The 17,313-nt window shown below is 42.0% G+C and overlaps 2 protein-coding genes across 9 annotated transcripts; both read left to right on the top strand.

Moving 5' to 3' along the window:
* The first annotated feature begins 3,503 nt into the window (after positions 1–3,503).
* Positions 3,504–8,970, top strand: LOC132469099 (flavin-containing monooxygenase 5-like). The gene is made up of 11 exons (XM_060066979.1): positions 3,504–3,606; positions 5,319–5,458; positions 5,909–6,097; positions 6,208–6,373; positions 6,502–6,644; positions 6,862–7,061; positions 7,526–7,661; positions 7,741–7,960; positions 8,060–8,132; positions 8,221–8,473; positions 8,606–8,970. Exons 2-11 carry the CDS (start codon positions 5,327–5,329, stop codon positions 8,759–8,761), a joined length of 1,668 nt encoding a protein of 555 aa, XP_059922962.1. The 5' UTR covers positions 3,504–3,606; positions 5,319–5,326; the 3' UTR covers positions 8,762–8,970.
* Positions 8,971–9,487: 517 nt separating this feature from the next.
* LOC132469126 (flavin-containing monooxygenase 5-like) lies at positions 9,488–16,917 on the top strand. 8 transcript variants are annotated; one of them, XM_060067026.1, is made up of 11 exons: positions 9,488–9,607; positions 10,518–10,658; positions 10,864–11,055; positions 11,386–11,551; positions 11,720–11,862; positions 12,324–12,523; positions 12,636–12,869; positions 12,972–13,093; positions 13,256–13,328; positions 13,461–13,524; positions 13,859–16,397. In XM_060067026.1, the coding sequence occupies exons 2-11, from the start codon at positions 10,527–10,529 to the stop codon at positions 14,141–14,143; spliced, it is 1,611 nt and encodes a 536-aa protein (XP_059923009.1). In that variant the 5' UTR covers positions 9,488–9,607; positions 10,518–10,526; the 3' UTR covers positions 14,144–16,397. The 8 variants fall into 8 exon arrangements, with proteins under 8 accessions (XP_059923009.1, XP_059923010.1, XP_059923013.1 ...); XM_060067027.1 differs by lacking the exon at positions 9,488–9,607 and adding an exon at positions 10,139–10,409 and having other exon boundaries at positions 12,975–13,093; positions 13,859–16,917; XM_060067025.1 differs by lacking the exon at positions 9,488–9,607 and adding an exon at positions 10,145–10,409 and having other exon boundaries at positions 13,859–16,398.
* Positions 16,918–17,313: the final 396 nt, after the last annotated feature.

Genomic DNA, 17,313 nt, shown 5'->3' on the forward strand with positions numbered 1-17,313 from the left:
GCCTTCACTGCCTCGTCGTATTGGGTTGCCTCACCCGTGTCCAGAAGAGCTGAGAAGATGTCCAGTACGTCTGGTCCAGCAAGATGAAGTAGCAGTGCACGTCTCCTTTGCCTCGTAGCATCAGGTGAATCCGCGGCTACGATAAGCCCTTTGCCGTCTGCATACAGCTGGAATGACGTCAGCCATCGCTTCCATCTGGAACCAAGTGTGGCTGGCTCGGTGTAGCATGCAAAATGCTGAATCCCTGATTTCTCCATGCTAACTAACTAAACTGTAGTTTCCAACTAGCCAACTCAAATGAATCCTCGTCGCCATTTTTATATCTCTACTTTACTTCTGAATTAAACAGAGATTTCAGAATTGAATCTAAATAATATGGACCACTCTTAGACACCTCTGTTGCTTGCTGAGTACGTATTTTAATTGAATACAACTTCCTCACCCCACCCATAATACCTACGAACATTCTGATAGGGCGTGTTCCTCATGGACATGACATTCGGTAGCCTCAGTATACCCATACCCATACCCTTTTACGCTGCTAGGCAGCCTGGATTCCATGGATCCGATTTTCTCCTGAGATAGGGAACCAATCACAGAACGGGGAGGGACGGCAAGACGATGACGACGCCTATGCGACACACCCATCGTCTTCTTCCTCATCGAATTTCTGTAACTTTACATACGTCATCTGGTATAATTGATACGATCGGCTATGAGCAGTGTTCACGTTAGCCGGATATAGCCGGACATTGGCCGATTGCACGCACGCATGGCCGGTATAATAAAATGTAAACGGCCCACATGTCCGAGAAAAAAAAGAAAGAAGTTCGCATTTATGTATGAATTAATCAGTAGCATATGAAAACCAGTAGCGGTTCTTGGCCGAGCTAACCAGGGAGGCAAACACGAACGTGCATTCATGAATGCGCGCAGTGCACCCGCACATGCATAAACATGTCACTCAGTGGCCACGCTGTTTCAACTCGAGCGAATTTGTCGCGGCACAAATCCTCGTGAACGCGCTCGCCTGTGCACGGCGAAAGTGTGGCGCGACAAATCAGAACTTGTTGCCGGTTTTCTCTCACGAAAAATTTGCCTGATGCGCGTCTCTGCGTTCACTTTGTATGGGATCTTGTCGCCCCGTCGCGTTTGGTGTGAACGCACAAATCTTTCCCGACTGGGCAAAGCTGGCCAAAATCACAAGTACAATCCCCGTGTCCAGTGTTCCTGCGGAACAAGCCTTTTCTCTCCAAAACAGGATTAAAACATCTATCAGAAACCGCCTAGCTGAGGAAAAGGTGACAAGGCTGATGCGCATATCGAGCCCTGGGCCGGGGTTGAAAGACTTCAACTTTTCGCGAGCAGCGGAGCACTACCATGCCATGAAGTTGCGCCGAAAGTAGCCTGCAAGAATTGCAATTATCGAATTAATTATTTTATACCCGTTTACCATTTTTGCCGAGAATGGCTGTTATGTTTTTTTTGCCTAGGCTAATTTAATAAATGGCATTTATTGAAGCAAATTAGTTTGTGTCGTTTGTCGTTTAAATGTGGACTTCTGGTGATTATTTAATTATTAGTGAATAACGTCCGGAAGATATTCCAACTGTCAGATATTCTGGAATAGTGTCGGACATTTGTCCGCCCAAGAAAAAGTCTAGCGGGAACGCTGGCTATGAGCTACATACAGCCTTATATGATAGAAATTCGTAGCGCCCAATAAACGGCTCTGGGCAATCGTAAACCACGCCTCAAATACGAGAAAATTAATGTATGGTTCCCAGACTTCTTCTCAATGTAGATTGAGATGAGGTCTGCCGTTAGCCAGGCTAGACATTAGGCTACTTTAATTCAAAGCTGGGCCTGACGTAGCCTACCAATGCATTCGATTTCACTTACATAATTTTCATCAGTTTAAAAATATAGCCTACTATGAATTGTATTGTTCTGTTGTCGAAGATAAACCGAGATATAAAACACTTAGACTAATTCAAGAGAGAGAGTGTATAAGAAATCGAGGGGTCCGGAGCAAGAATTGAAAAAAGACTTTATCTTGAAGAAAAACAACAACGATAACAGCCTGAGTAGATCTATAGAGTCACTGCTCGTCAACAGATTCGAGCCTCTTCTTAAACACACAATAGCACAGTCCTCAGCAGTTTCTTGTTTTTTAGGTGTCCACACATAATCAAACACAAATACTTCTAAACAGATGGTCACCGAGATAGTCTAGGGCCCAGGAAGTGGAGTCAGCATGCATTGTGTCAGTAGCTTCCTGCTCCTCCCAACCCCTGCTCTGACCCAAGACTCCCAGGCCTCGTGACCAGCCCTGGATCAAAATCCAAGACGCTTTACATGTTTTCTACCATTAGATATACAGGCCTAATAATAATCATAGTTTACCATATGTAGCGGTTGCGTACTCTCTCGTTGCGTTGTGATTGAGACCACGATGGAACCATTGGCAGCCAGCCGTTTATTCTGGTGGAATATTTAACATGGGGAAATGCTCGTTGAGAACCCTCACAATGGCAGCCTCTCCCAGCCGGGGTATACATAGACTAGCCATTTACATGGAAATAAATATCACATTAAACAAATTTATATTTGAATGGGCGTTTGGTGACATACCTGGTGGAATATTTAACATGGGGAAATGCTCGTTGAGAACCCTCACAATGGCAGCCTAACATGGGAGAAAGACATGCTGAAGTAGCCTACACATTCTTGGCGAAGTCCACGCTAGCTAAGTAGCTACGACCAAAGCACATGGTAGCCAAGCTAGCGATCCTAAGCCTAAAGTCCATTTAAATGTAATAACCGATTCCAAGGAACACAATATATATATGTACAAGCAACACTGAGGAGAGGAGGCAGCAACGTACAATACAACCCCCGCATTCCGCTAGGGGGAGCTCTAGCACTCCAACCAAGGCTCCCACTACCACAGCCAGCGCAAGGATCTCGCTGGCAATGGCAAGTGGGAAGCATTAACCCTGCTACACATAGAATATAATCATTAATTTCTATCACACTGTATCGTCTAGTCTGGCATATAGCAGAATGCTGGTTTGATTGTCGGATATATATATATGTCAGTGGAAGTCAAATGAGGTATGTGGGAAAGGCGCCATTATTACAAATGTTTACTTTTGGAAGCTTACACTTTGATGTGATTGTTTAAATAAAATATCAAATATGTATTCAGTTTATCATGAATGGTTTACGATGTAGGCCTAGGCCGAGGTATTCCGAGATCTCTATTCAGGGCTTTGACGGATTAACATCAGAAGTAACCAATGGAACATGCATTGATCGACGGGAAACATGAAAGGTGCTGACACAATACTTGTTCATCGGGCTACTTGAGAGGAGTGAATAAAGTTCACGTTTATTGCCAGACCACCAAACTGGTCAATTGGGAAATATTCTGCACTTTGGTCAAAGTGAAGTTATTTGGCCAAAGTAAATATATAACATTGTGCTTGCCCTTATAAGGTCATGATAGGATAGGGGGGGGGGGGGAAGTCTACACTCTCAGTATAAAATGTTGAACCTATTTGCCCTTTTCCCATTTGGCTTGGTAACGGATCAACCCGCAAGGTAGGAAAACCCCACAGCTTTATGTGGCCTGATATTGTATAATATAGTGTAGGCCTAATGCACATAGTTGATGTTGTCTTTTATAGTTTAATATTTCCTGCACCACTTAATCAACTCAAACTTACTATTTCATTTTTATCTACTTATATACTGGGTTTATATATGTTGAGGTTAAAATGTTTTGCTTGGTGAGCATCATAGCACCCATTGCCTTATCTAGAAGTCAATGATTTAAGTGTAGGATAGCCTACTATTGATATTTTTTAGGTTTGAACACAACCACTGTATCAAACTGCTGGTCGAAGACTGCCTTGGCATCCTTTGAAAGGCATTCCGAGAGCAGCCAAATTGAAAGCCTGATTTACTCAACCAGAAACACAGCTTTTACAGATGGCCTACATGATAGTTGTCGGAGAGATGATGTTCCATTTCCAGCAGAACAGTATAAACCAGGGGTGCCCAACCAGTCGATCGCGGTCTACCAGTAGACCGCCGACAGATCCCAAGTCGACCGTGAGGGGTGAAGAAAAAAAAAAAAAAAAAGATATATATATATTTTTAATAAAATACAATTTGCGCGGGACATATACGCGCGGTAGCGCATGCGCTGTCAACAGCAGTTGAAAGCCGTCAACAGTAGTTACGCACTCCTAAACGTTGGCATGGCTGAGTGGGAGGAAGATTATTGATTATTGTTGAGAAGGTGCCGTGCGCAGACGACATGAAACCCCCACCGAAGTCCGTAGGTCCCCCCCCCCCCGCTACGTTTCTATTATTAAGTCTCTTTTTGATTTCTCTTTATGCTTCCAACATTAAATCCAAAGACATTCATGAGCTAATGATACCCTACAATTTCATCATGTGTTTTTATTGTTCTATAGCAGATCACAATATCTTGCTGACTGTCAGTATTCTTCCGCAATATTTATCAATGACCATAATGATAATGTAACAGTTCAGGTTGTTTCTGTTGGGGTACCTGTGAAATATATTTATGCTTTTAAATAAAACTAATTGCATTTTGGGTATTGGACAAAGTTTTCGTGCTCGTGTCAAAACCACTCTAGGTAGTGTAAATATAATAAAGAGTTCCAAGGTCTCAGAATTAACAGAAATAAATATTACCAGTGTATTGTGTGTTCTTAAAGCAATTTTTTACCAGGTCTCAACCCAATAGAGAATTATTTTGACAATGGGGATCAAATTCCAAGAAAGTCCAGCAATTTGCGGGTCTGATTGAAGTGGCTCATAACACAATCTTTGAGGCGCCATTTTTAGGCCAACTGTAGTTAACATATAGCCATTATAGACATTACAAGATCAATTCGTTCATTTTAACTTTCAACGTTTCTGTGTCAACTGGCACAGACCAAAATGCCTCTGGATGCAATTAGATGGCTTTAAAACCAATCAGAGCAATACAATTGGTGATGAGGTACTTCTCCGTCACACACAAGCCACCCCATATTAGGTAGATGGTTGTGATGGCCTGACCTGGACCAGATTGGGCCAGACCATCTGCCAGAGCAAATAAAACATGACCTCACTTATTCGTCTAGGCTAGTGAACATATCCAAGAACATGAGGTTAAGTAAATTGATTGATATCAAAAATTAAACACTGTTCTTACAAATTAACAAACATTTCTGTATGTAAATTATAAATTATAATTTTTTTTCTTTTTACAATGATTTTAATTTGTCCCTTTTTAGGTCCTAACATGGTGAAAAGGGTGGCAATAATCGGGGCAGGGCCCTCTGGTCTGACCAGCATGAAAGCCTGTCTAGAAGTGGGAATGGTGCCCACCTGCTTTGAGAGCAGCGACGACATGGGGGGCCTGTGGAAGTTCAAGGCAAGACCATGTCCAAACCAGGGATTGGCAACTTGCACCATCCCTTCTTTGTGGCCCTGTTAGATAAATAGGTCCTTGTCTAGGTCGGGGCAAATATTGAGCCATTCCCAAAATCTATCAATGAATGAACCTCTGTTTTATTAGTGTGTCCCCCCCCCCCCCCTTTATAAGTGTCCCATATAAATTATAATTGCAGGAGAAAATGCAGTTAAGAAATACTAGAACTTTTTGAGTGAATTATTTTGAAGAGTAGTATAACATGAGAAATAAAAGCATCAAGGTGTTACTTTTCAGGCAGGAAGACAGTCTTCCTTGGTTTCCACAGTATATGACACAAGTCTTGGCCTCATTCTGATGTGACAACCTTTTTAGATGACAGTTATAACTACAACTCCAGCCATGTAAAGGTTGGAGGTAAAGCCTCTCCTAAAAAACCCTATCCTCCTCCAGGAAGTTTCTGAGCCAAACAGGGCCAGCATCTATCGCTCACTCACCATCAACATCTCCAAGGAAATGATGTGCTACAGCGACTTCCCAATCCCTGCCGATTACCCAAACTACATGCACCATTCCAAGATCCTCAAGTACTTCCGCATGTATGCTGAGCATTTCAAACTGCTGGAGTACATCCGCTATCAGGTATAACATCGGAAACTTGCACAAGGAAATCAGAGAGTAATATTAGCTTTTATTGATTGGTGAAATTTGCCTTAAATCCATAACATAATGATTTATGTTGTAATGCTTAGACCCTAGTGAAGAGTGTCAAACAGAGACCAGACTACTCCCGTAGTGGGCAATGGGAGGTCTTGACCCAAAGCAAAGATGGACAGGAGGAAAGACATGTATTTGATGCGGTCATCTGCTGTTCTGGCCACTACACTTACCCCCACCTGCCTCTCAAGGAATTCCCAGGTAACCCAACATCAGCCAATCTAACCAACATTTTCTCATCTCTGTGGATTGAAAATTAATGACTACCTTCTTGTTTCTCTCTCTTTCTACCATGTTGTGTGTATGTGCACATGTTTGTGTGTTTTTAGGAATTGAAACATTTGAAGGGAAGTACTTCCACAGCTGGGACTACAAGGGACCTGAAGACATGCAGGGGAAGAGAGTGGTTGTGGTTGGCATTGGCAATTCTGGAGGGGACATTGCTGTGGAGGGGAGCAGAGTTGCAGAGCAGGTTGGAAAAAATATAACCCCACTTTTGCCTTGAGATGTCTAGTTGTATAATATATATAAATAATACCTTTGCAGGCACACATCTACAACATGATATTGAAGCTTGAATCCACAGGTCATCTACGGGCTCGGCTTTCCCCTCTCTATGACTTTGACTTTGACTTTATCTGACAGGTGTCGCACTGTGTGTTCACCATGGTATCATTTGGGTGTCGCAGGTTTATCTAAGCACTCGCCGCGGTGCCTGGATTGTCCGCCAGGTCTCTGACAATGGCCTGCCTTTGGACATGAAGTACAACACACGCTTTGTCCATATCCTGTTCCAGCTGATGCCTGTCTCCTTCCTAAACTGGTTTGGTGAGGGGAAAGTGAATGCTATGTACGACCATACCATGTACGCCATCAAGCCCAACCACAGGTAAAATTTTTCAGTTCACTTTATAGCATTTGTTGGTGCATTTCTCATAATTATAATTGCTTCTTTTTTTTTTTTACATTTTTGTATAGTCCACACCGTTAATATTGGCCCAACATAGCACAGTACACTCATATAGGAAGAATGAAGAGACCCAGGGATGGAAAAGGACAGTATAGTTGAGGAGAAGGAGCATAGCATTATATCTGAACCAAATACAGATAGAAATAAAGTACTAAAGTACTGAGAGATGACGATAGAAGGTCTAGGAGTTATGTAAAATTACAAGGCTTCCAACAGGGCTACACAGTGGGGAAGAGTCTTAAGAGAATAACAAGGCAGTCACATATTTCACGAATTTACCTATCGATCAGCCACATTTTATTTATCCTGCAATATGGTTATCTGTTCTCTAATATCCCACCAACCTTTATCCATGTCCCCCTCTGTACCCCCCTGTCAAATAGACTTTTTAGTCAGATCCCAGTCTTCAATGATGAACTGCCCCTCAAGATTCTGTCTGGATCTGTGGTCATTAAGTCAAACATCAAGGAGATCCGTGGGTCTACGGTGGAGTTTGAGGATGACAGCGTGCTGGAGAAGGTTTGACGGAGATACATTGAATGTTTTTCAACTATAGGTCAACATCAGTTTCGGCCCTGATCTCTGCATCTGTTCACAGGTGGATGTTATCGTGTTCGCAACGGGGTACAACTATGATTTCCCCTTCCTCCCCCAAAATGCGATGTACAAGACTGGGCACCGCGTAGGCCTTTACAAGCACGTTTTCCCACCCACCCTGGAGCACTCCACACTGGCTGTGGTGGGTTTCATCCATGCCCTGGGAGCCATTATGCCCCAGGCTGAGATGCAAGCGCGCTGGGTAGCTAGTGTCTTCAAAGGTGAGTTTTAGTTGTTTTTTTATCTACGTTGTCACCACCTGCACTAAACTAAATTAGACTGTTTTTGACCTCAAGATATTATTATCCATTGACTCCAAGGCACGAAGAAGCTTCCTCCCACGCAGACCATGATAAAGTCTGTCGAGAAGGACACCAAAGTTATACAAAAAAAGTATGAATCAAGTTTTATATATTTTCTATATGTTTCCTAATAACCTTATACTTACATAATGCTGACTGCCAATGTTATGTCTCTGCAGCTTCATCGTTTCCAAGCGGACACCCTTGCAGGTTGACTTTGTCGACTACATGGATGACCTTGCGGGGGAAATTGGAATACGCCCCAGCCTTCTCTGGCTCTTCTTTACAGACTATGCCCTGTTCAAGAGGCTGCTGTGGGGCCCTATGACGGCATACCAGTACCGTGTGACGGGAAAAGGGAAGTGGGATGGGGCCCGCAAGGCCATCTTCACTCAATTTGACCGCATGTATGAACCACTGAAGACCCGCAAGGTCCGTAAGCCTGCCCTGCCACCCCTTTATGATACAATGGTTTAGAGAAGATTTTTCCTGTTAAAAATGTGGCCAGGCAGGTCGTGCGATTTATTCAAATTCGCTTCTTGTTCTTTTTACATCTCTCGTCAGGTGGACAGTCAGGACCAGGGAACTTCTCTTGCAGGTCTGCTGTTCAAGTTGAGCCTGACCGGCATGGTCGGAGGAGCCGCGGCATACTACGTCCATGCCCGCAACCCCAACACCATCCTAAACCTCATCGCCAGGCTGCGCCCACAGATGGCCTGAATGGGGTCTAAAGGCTGTGCTGGAATAAACATTATAACAATAGGAAACCATGTGTAGATGCTACAGCACATTTGGGGTTTTGTTTCTGACGTCTTCAGTGAAGTCATCTCAAGTTCAGCATCGTAGTAACAAGGCTAGGTCTTTGAGTATGTTCTCTTTGCCAGAGGTCTCTAATCTATGAGTTGATCTTGTTGGCTTTGATAACACAGCACCATTTCGATATGTCTGTCTTTGGTAACTATGTCTTTAATAGATAGACATTAGTACTTTTATTAATTTCTGATTGTTATTCATGATATCTTAATTGTTAACTACTAATGCAGATTACATTGGCATGTACTTCAACATTTTAAACAAATATTTCTGTTGTAGTTAAGCAATAAAGTCAGAATTTAATGAGAAAAATTAAACAAAAGTTTGCCCATTCTTTTGATCTTGATAATCAACCATTCAGTTGGATGACTATCAGATTTACGTCACTGTCAGTCCACTGCCGGTAGAACATAATCATTACTGGGAATTTGAACCTCATGGATGTCCAATAATTTAGCTGTTATATTGCATGGTCATGCATACTTTTTTGTATTTAATTGGATGACAACTTTGTTGATGATAAGTTGAGCAGAATGCGATGTGCCTTCATCCAAACCTTCAATCCAAAAAATATGAGAAGCATTTAGCACAATTTGTTCAAGATCTATTTTTATTCAACACAGTCTTTACAGCTCAGGCAAAGGTTCAATCGGCTCGCCTGTTTTTCTGACCTTTGAGTTCAATTGCGTTCCAACCAGTTGTTCTGGGTTTGGACTTCAGGACGATCAGCAAGCCCTAACTGCGCAGACTGAAGTAGGTGGCTTATTGTTTAATTTAAAATGGGTTTCCAACCTATGTGTTCAAGATAGGCCAACAATTTGTTTCTATTAGAAAAACTATTTGCCAATGGTAAATGGTGGTTTTTCATCAGCTGTGCCACTAGACTCGTGTAAGCTTACTACAGTCTTGTAAGAAAAAGGAAATAAGAAAAAGAACACCACAAAACGTTAGATCTAGATTCTTAATCTCGATTGGCAGGTCTAGATTCTCGACCTTATTGTTTAAAAGCCCCTAGCGATGTGCAGTAAGGATAATTGTAATGCCGCGTCAGTTCAGCCATATCTGATTTGTTGAGTATAATTTCTACAACTAGATTTTGGTAGTGTTTCGGTTTCAGTTGTCCTTCATACATCCCCCATACACATCCACCTAAATCTGTCAAAGTAGGCCTTCAGACAAACCTTCATATAATATTCATTTAATATTCATTTAATATTCATATAATATTCATATAAAGGAGCTCAGAACAAAGGAAGACTTCTCGATTTAATTCCACCGTGGGGTAGGCTACATGGCGGCTGGATCCCTACTGCACAGAAAAGCAGTGTTATCCTTCATCAAGTCTCGAAACGGGTGAAATATAGTCCATTTGTGTTTTCTTTTTTTCTTTGGGTGAGCTTCTGAAACTCCTGGAATTGTAGGCGCAAGCGGCCACCCAGCCGCCTCTTCCCCTGGAACTGGAAGAGGCATAGAGCTTCAGGATCACAACATTGGCTGGGGATTCTTCAGTTTCGTCGGGAATATCTGATCTGAACCGGAGTTAATAAACCTTATAGTAAGGGGGATGTAGAAGGCCTACCCTATTGTGCCAATTACATCTCAGTTTTATGTTGAAAAAAACGTATAAATGGGCTGCTCAATCGTCTCTTTCTTCCCATTGAAGTGCACAACAATGGTCCGGCGGGTGCTAGTTATTGGAGCTGGCGCTTCGGGTCTGGTCTGTATCAAGACCTGTCTGGACGAGGGTCTGGAGCCTGTGTGCTTTGAGAGCAGTGATGACATTGGCGGACTGTGGAGGTTTGAGGCGAGTTTGTACGGGTCTTGTATTAATGTTGTAAAATGCAAATGCCATACAATTACCTCCCGTAAAAAAAAAAGTCACTGTATTGCTGCACCAAAAAGAGAAGTTGATCTAGTCTCATATTCTTATGTTAATATTATTACATAGTCATAATGGTAGTCATGTCCGAAGTTGTTACCTTCAACTTCGTTTGCTTTTACTCAAACAGGAATCACAGAGTGAGTCAGAGCGCACTAGTATCTATCGCTCACTGGTAACCAACACCAGCAAGGAGATGATGTGTTTCAGTGACTTCCCCATGCCTGCTGATTACCCAAATTATCTGCACAATGCCCAGCTTCTGCAATACTATCGGCTTTATGCAGACCACTTCGGCCTGCGCAGACACATTAGTTTCCAAGTAAGTGGAAATTCTGTTTTCTGTGTGTCTGGTTGTCTATGGTATAATCCCCATAAAAAAATATTCTGGAGATGAATAAATTGAATAGATGAACGGTCAGGTGTAATAAGAAAAAACATGGCGGTCAGTAGGGTTTGGTTTCAATATAACCATAACTTATTTTGGAGTCAGCCCCGCAAAAATCATAGCAATTATTTTAGCCCCTCATAAATAATTGCTGTGTGTGTGTGTGTGTGTGTGTGTGTGTGTGTGCGTGCGTGCGTGCGTGCGTGCGTGCGTGCGTGCGTGCGTGCGTGCGTGTGTGTGTGTGCGTGTGTGTGTGTGTTTCAGATCAAGGTGACACGTGCCAGGCCAAGGCCAGATTTCTCCCAGTCTGCTCAGTGGGATGTGATCACAGTGGACCGGGAAGGACTGGAGGAGAAACACATCTTTGATGGGGTTCTGGTGTGTTCTGGACATTACACACAGCCAATCTGTCCCCTAGGAGAATTCCCAGGTCGGTAAATTGTAGTGAATGTGCTTGCAGTTGATCACAAATAAAATTGGTGTGTCTCTGATATCTGTGACACTGTCCAATGATTTTGAATAGGCAGAATACTTTTCACGATGACATTACATTATTTGAGGAAATCTCTACATTTCATACATGTTCTGCCACTTTCAGGACATGAGCAGTTCACCGGCAGATGCCTCCACAGCTGGGAGTATAAAGACGCAGATGATTTCAGAGGGAAGAGAGTGGTGGTGGTGGGCATCGGTAGCTCTGGAGGAGATTTAGCTGCGGAGATAAGCAGATCTGCAGCCAAAGTCAGGCATCGATCGATTACCTATTATCATTTTGATTTGTCAGTTATCATAGTTATTAATTCACTTGCGTTAATTCTGCTTCATAGTTCTGCGTGAATATTTCTTTATAAGAATTCTAACTACTATACATTTTAAGTACATTTAATATCTTTCCCCTATTGTGCACTCATATTAGGGCTGCACAATACATTTATTCAGTACTATTTTGCAACAATTATAAAGAGATAAATCAATCTGTTTTTGTAAGGCTCTTACATTAAACAAAATTACGACTTTTTATAACTCAGCGAACACTTTGTATATTTCGTGTGTGTATGTTACTCATAGACATTACAGAATACTAAGCAAATCAATAATCAGTGAGAGATAAATAACCCCAATCATAATATCCTTAAATAATCGTATCATTTTGGCATAACCGTGCAGCCTAACTCACATCCTTCTCTTCCTCAAACCATCAGACATTCCTTAGCACACGGAAGGGGGCCTGGGTGGTGGGTAGGATGTCCAGTGGGGGTCTTCCCCTGGACATGATAGCCATCAGCAGGTTCACCAACACCCTAAAGAACCTTCTCCCCAAAAGGCTGATAAACTGGGCGTCAGAGAGAGTCTTGAACCAGAAATATGATCACAGACTTTACGGGCTGATGCCAAGAAAAAGGTAACACGCGTTGCGGTGCTTTGGGAGGAACATTTCTGGGGAGGATGTACTTTCCGTTGGAGAGGGGAGGGGGTCATCATGTACAACTGTATTTATGATTAATCTCTCAAAGGTTCTTAGATGGAGGGGTGTTGATAAACGATGACCTGCCTGGCCGGATCCTACAAGGAAGGCTGGTGATGAAGACCCACCTGTGTGGCTTCACAGCCTCCGGGCTTGTGTTTGAAGATGGAACAGTGGAGGAAGACATCGACGCCGTGGTCTTCTGCACAGGATACCGGGCTGTTTTCCCATTCCTGCCCCTGTCTCTTTCTGATGGGCCAGGAGGCGAGTTGTCCTTGTACAAGTAGGTAACCATCATGGATTTAATTGTTTTTGTCTCTAGAACTGGAGTGGATATCACCTTTGCTAAATTTGTTTCTTCTCATGTCTTTGATATATGTTTCAGAAGGGTGTTCCCTCCTTCTCTGGAGCCGCCCACACTGGCCATCATGGGTTTGTTTCGGACCAAAGGACCGGTCATGCCCATAGTGGAGATGCAAGTCCGGTGGGCGTTAAAGGTTTTTACAAGTAAATACCAAACTGGAAACACTCAATTGCATTAGATCCCTGGCAAAATGCAAGCACACACAGACAAACTCACTCACATTCTCACACTCTTTCTCTATCTCACTCATTCACTCACTGACTCACACATTCACACACAAATAATAACATGTTTCTTTTCACAAGATTCATGCCATCTTGCCACTAAAGAGAGAATGCTGTGTGTCATTGATTCTGAGAGGAGGATATTCATGGGGAGGTAACTGGAATCATGATCACTGGTCCAACAATGAGACAGGGAAAACATAAAACAAGCATAAAGATCAGGATATCAATTATCACCATATAAATATTGTCAGTTACTAAGCAGAACATATCCGTCACATCACAGTAATCCACAAGACGCCGCATTGCAAGTGGAGTACATCCCATACCTGGATTCCATGGCTCAAGAGGTGTGTTGTCTAATGATTGGTTACGAATCCATTGTTGTTTAATACTGTCCAAAATGTAATACAATGGTCTTCAACCTGCACTATGTGTGTTCCCATTTCCCACCCTAGTGGTTGGAGTAGAAGTTGTAGCTACAATTATAGCTAGTTGACCAGAATAAACAATTCATTTCAGATTTAAATTTTCTGAATGGATTGACTGGATGCATTTTATTTATTTTTTCAGATAATGTTTTATGCAGTAATGAGCTGTATTAAAGAGTTACATATGCAGGATTAAGTGTTTGCTATCTGTACTTCACCTACAACTGTTGTTAATAAGACTCTCCTATCCCAGATCGGTGTTCGCCCAAACATTCTGTGCCTATTCCTGACAGACCCTAAGCTGGGGTTGAAGGTGTTCTTGGGGCCATGCACACCTTACCAGTACCGCCTCACTGGGCCTGGGCGCTGGAACGGAGCCCGCCAGGCTGTCCTCACTCAATGGGATCGGGTGGAACAGCCATTCAGGACCAGAGCAGTGCAGGATACAGAGTCAAGTAACTGCGGTGCCCTTTCCCTTTGGCTGCTGTCTGGGGCAGCCATGTTGATATGTGGTGTGTCGTGGTGGACTCTGGAATAAACTTCCAGCACAGCTTCCATTGTCAGCCCATGACAGATCCCTGTGATCCACAAAGCAGGACAATGTGCAGGGACAGGATGAAGACCTTGGGTCCAGGATGACCTTGGTATACAGGATCAAAATATATATATTATAATAATGTGATTCAAATATATATTCTTCACATCAGCAGAGAAGAGATCACAGCCTTCATGATTTATTTCACTAATATATCACCTAATTATCTGTGAGCCTTCTTTACCCTATACCCTTTCGACACTGTAGACCATATAATACTTTTGGACAGGTTAGAAAACTGGGTGGGGCTTTCAGGCACAGTCTTAAATTGGTTCAGGTCCTACCTACAAAATAGGAACTACTTTGTTTCCATTGGCGACTTTGTATCAGAATCAACCAACGTGACATGTGGAGTCCCACAAGGTTCGATCTTAGGACCCTCTTTATTCAACATCTACATGCTCCCACTAGGGAAAATCATGCAAAATAACAATATTGACCATCATTGCTGTGCTGATGACACACAAATCTATGTATTGCTATCACCAAATGACTATCGGCCCATAGATCTGCTGTGCCAGTGCATTGACCAAGTGAAAGACTGGATGTGCCGAAATTTCCTTCAACTAAATGAAGACAAAACAGAGATAATTGTATTTGGTTCTAAAACGGAATGGCTTAAAGTAACCCAACACCTTCACTCTCTGTCCCTGAAAGCCTCAATCAAAGCCAGAAATCTAGGGGTTATCATGATTCAGATTTACATTTTGACAGTCACATCAAATTAGTTACAAAATCTGCATATTATCACCTTAAAAATTTAGCAAGACTTAGAGGGCTCATGTCCACCGAAGACTTACAAAAACTTGTACATGCCTTTATAACTATTACGTTTCATTACTGCAATGGTCTCCTTACAGGTCTCCCAAAACAAACTCTAAGGAAGCTTCAGCTTGTTCAGGATGCTGCTGCTAGAGTTCTAACAAAGACCAAAAAATGTGAACATATTACACCAAGTCTTAAATCGTTACATTGGCTTCCTGTAGGTCAGAGAATTGATTTTAAAATCATGGTGCTAACCTATAAATCCCTACATGGTTTAGGCCCAACATATTTAACTGATATGCTTCCACTACATAAGCCTTCTAGACCACTAAGATCTGTTAATTATCCCCAGAGTAAACACGAAACATGGGAAAGCAGGATTTAGTTCCTATGCAACAAATAGCTGGAATAAACTCCCTGAGGATTTAAGACTTGCCCAAGCTCTGAGCACCTTTAAAACAAGACTGAAGACTTTTTATGTTTGCTTTAGCTTTCTGCTAAATCTTAAATACATTGCTTTTTTAACTTTGCCTTTATTTTCTATTTTATTACTAAAATGCCTTTTTAACTTACTATTTTACTCATTTCTTTGCATATGTTTTCTTTTACTTATCTATTATTTTATTTTATTGTATGACAATGTTTATATGTGAAGCACTTTGAGTCTGCCTTGTGTATGAAAAGTGCTATATAAATAAACTTGCCTTGCCTTTAATATTCTGAAAAACAAAGTGCTATAGATTAGGCCTGATGTGATTAATGCCTTTTTGCTATGTAGGCCTACTCACCTGAAGCCTTTTTAATTTAATCATGTCTGAGTGGGTAGGGTGATACAATTAGGCCTTTTGGAAAACCATTTTTCAAGTCTATCTGTTGAGGCAAATGTATTCTGTCTGGAGTCACCTAATATTTAATATTATCCACATGGGTGAAAAATATCCTCAAACAGCCTGTCCCTATTATGTTTGAGTGTCCCATGGGGTAGCCTAGGTTTTTCAGATTCTATGCAAATTTACAGCATAACTTGGTCCTTATACAGCGCAACAGTGAACGTCCCCTGTTTGAACTGCTCTGGTTCTGGAAGTTCATTTCCCATTCATGTTCTCCATTGACTTTCAGAAAATGAATTTAAAATTGTTCCTTTCTTGGGGAGCCAAACTTGTTGTCTACGCCTCATCCAAGTTACTCAGTCAATGAGAGGCAGAGTAGGGCGGGTCACGACTTCGCCCTTTGTCTGCTAAACTTGTTTGCTGCGAGCCACACTTCCAGGCAGCGTGGAGAACACAAAAACTGTAAGCAACTTTATTTTTTTTAAGTAATTAAGCGAATGATAAGGTTAGCTTGTCAACCTAAAGAGTAAGTGATTCTACTGTTTCAGCTGGAATTCGAACTCTGAGATAAAAACATTTTTATTTTGGGTTGACAGTTTGAGGAAAGAGGGGGGCGACCCATGAAAACTAACAAGCGAAGTTGTATGTAAAATGAGCCCCACACCATAGTTTAATGCAATATACATACAATATAACGATATAGTGGGAAGCCTAACCTTCACTCGGACACGGATGTGAAATGAATCGCTGCTTAGACGGCGCTTCACCATACACACACACCGTAACGTTATGCTATAAGGGTCCGAAAGCTAAATTTTCTCTTGGATGCCATGTCTACACACGGTGTCCTTTGTGTTTCAAGGAGAATGGCAAGCAAAAACATAGGATTTGAACAAAATTTGGGACTTATTTCATTCACAGAGATAAAAAGGCATAGATTACTATGTCGACGATCATAGAAAAAAAAATTAACACGTTAGGTTTAGTTAGCCATTGCGGTTCTCCATTGACCTGCACGGCCGATAAAAGAGTTTGTATCGAACCCATGCCGTGTTGTCTGTAGGGCTCGTTAGATGAACTGCTAATTGTTATGAACAAGGTTGAACAAGTCTGTGTTCTTATTTCTAAACTTAACTGAGTATTGATAGTGTTGTAGCATTAATAATAACAACTTATCTAATTCATTTCAACTAGCTAAAAGCAAGAGGAATCGGGGAGTCCAGGTCGAGTATAGATGGAGAGTTTATTGCCACCCGCAAATGAGAGACAACAAAGCCGAATGGTATCCTCGAATACACACTACTGAATGAATCCCAGACAGCTCCTTATATCCCCGAATTTTACACAATACAAAGTTGGACTTTCATCAAATATAGAATTTCCCATCAGGGTCATACTGTGTGGATGTCAGCATACCCCTATGTCTTCTGAATCCCAATGTGACCTTAGAACATATATTATCCTTATACAAACAGAGATGATGCAGACGTGTGAATGTAAGCATTGTCTTCAGAGAGT

The sequence above is a fragment of the Gadus macrocephalus genome, chromosome 12 (genome assembly GCF_031168955.1).
Source record: "Gadus macrocephalus chromosome 12, ASM3116895v1".
NCBI lineage: Eukaryota > Metazoa > Chordata > Actinopteri > Gadiformes > Gadidae > Gadus > Gadus macrocephalus.

Bases quoted from the DNA above. Each gene is read 5' to 3' on its own strand.
- LOC132469099 (XM_060066979.1), top strand. From the start codon at position 5,327: ATGGTGAAAAGGGTGGCAATAATCGGGGCAGGGCCCTCTGGTCTGACC. The intron at 6,645-6,861 runs GTTGGAAAAAAT...TGGGTGTCGCAG, and splicing joins GGAGCAGAGTTGCAGAGCAG to GTTTATCTAAGCACTCGCCG. The intron at 8,474-8,605 runs GTCCGTAAGCCT...ATCTCTCGTCAG, and splicing joins AACCACTGAAGACCCGCAAG to GTGGACAGTCAGGACCAGGG.
- LOC132469126 (XM_060067026.1), top strand. From the start codon at position 10,527: ATGGTCCGGCGGGTGCTAGTTATTGGAGCTGGCGCTTCGGGTCTGGTC. The intron at 11,863-12,323 runs GTCAGGCATCGA...TCAAACCATCAG, and splicing joins TAAGCAGATCTGCAGCCAAA to ACATTCCTTAGCACACGGAA. The intron at 13,525-13,858 runs GTGTGTTGTCTA...CTCCTATCCCAG, and splicing joins TGGATTCCATGGCTCAAGAG to ATCGGTGTTCGCCCAAACAT.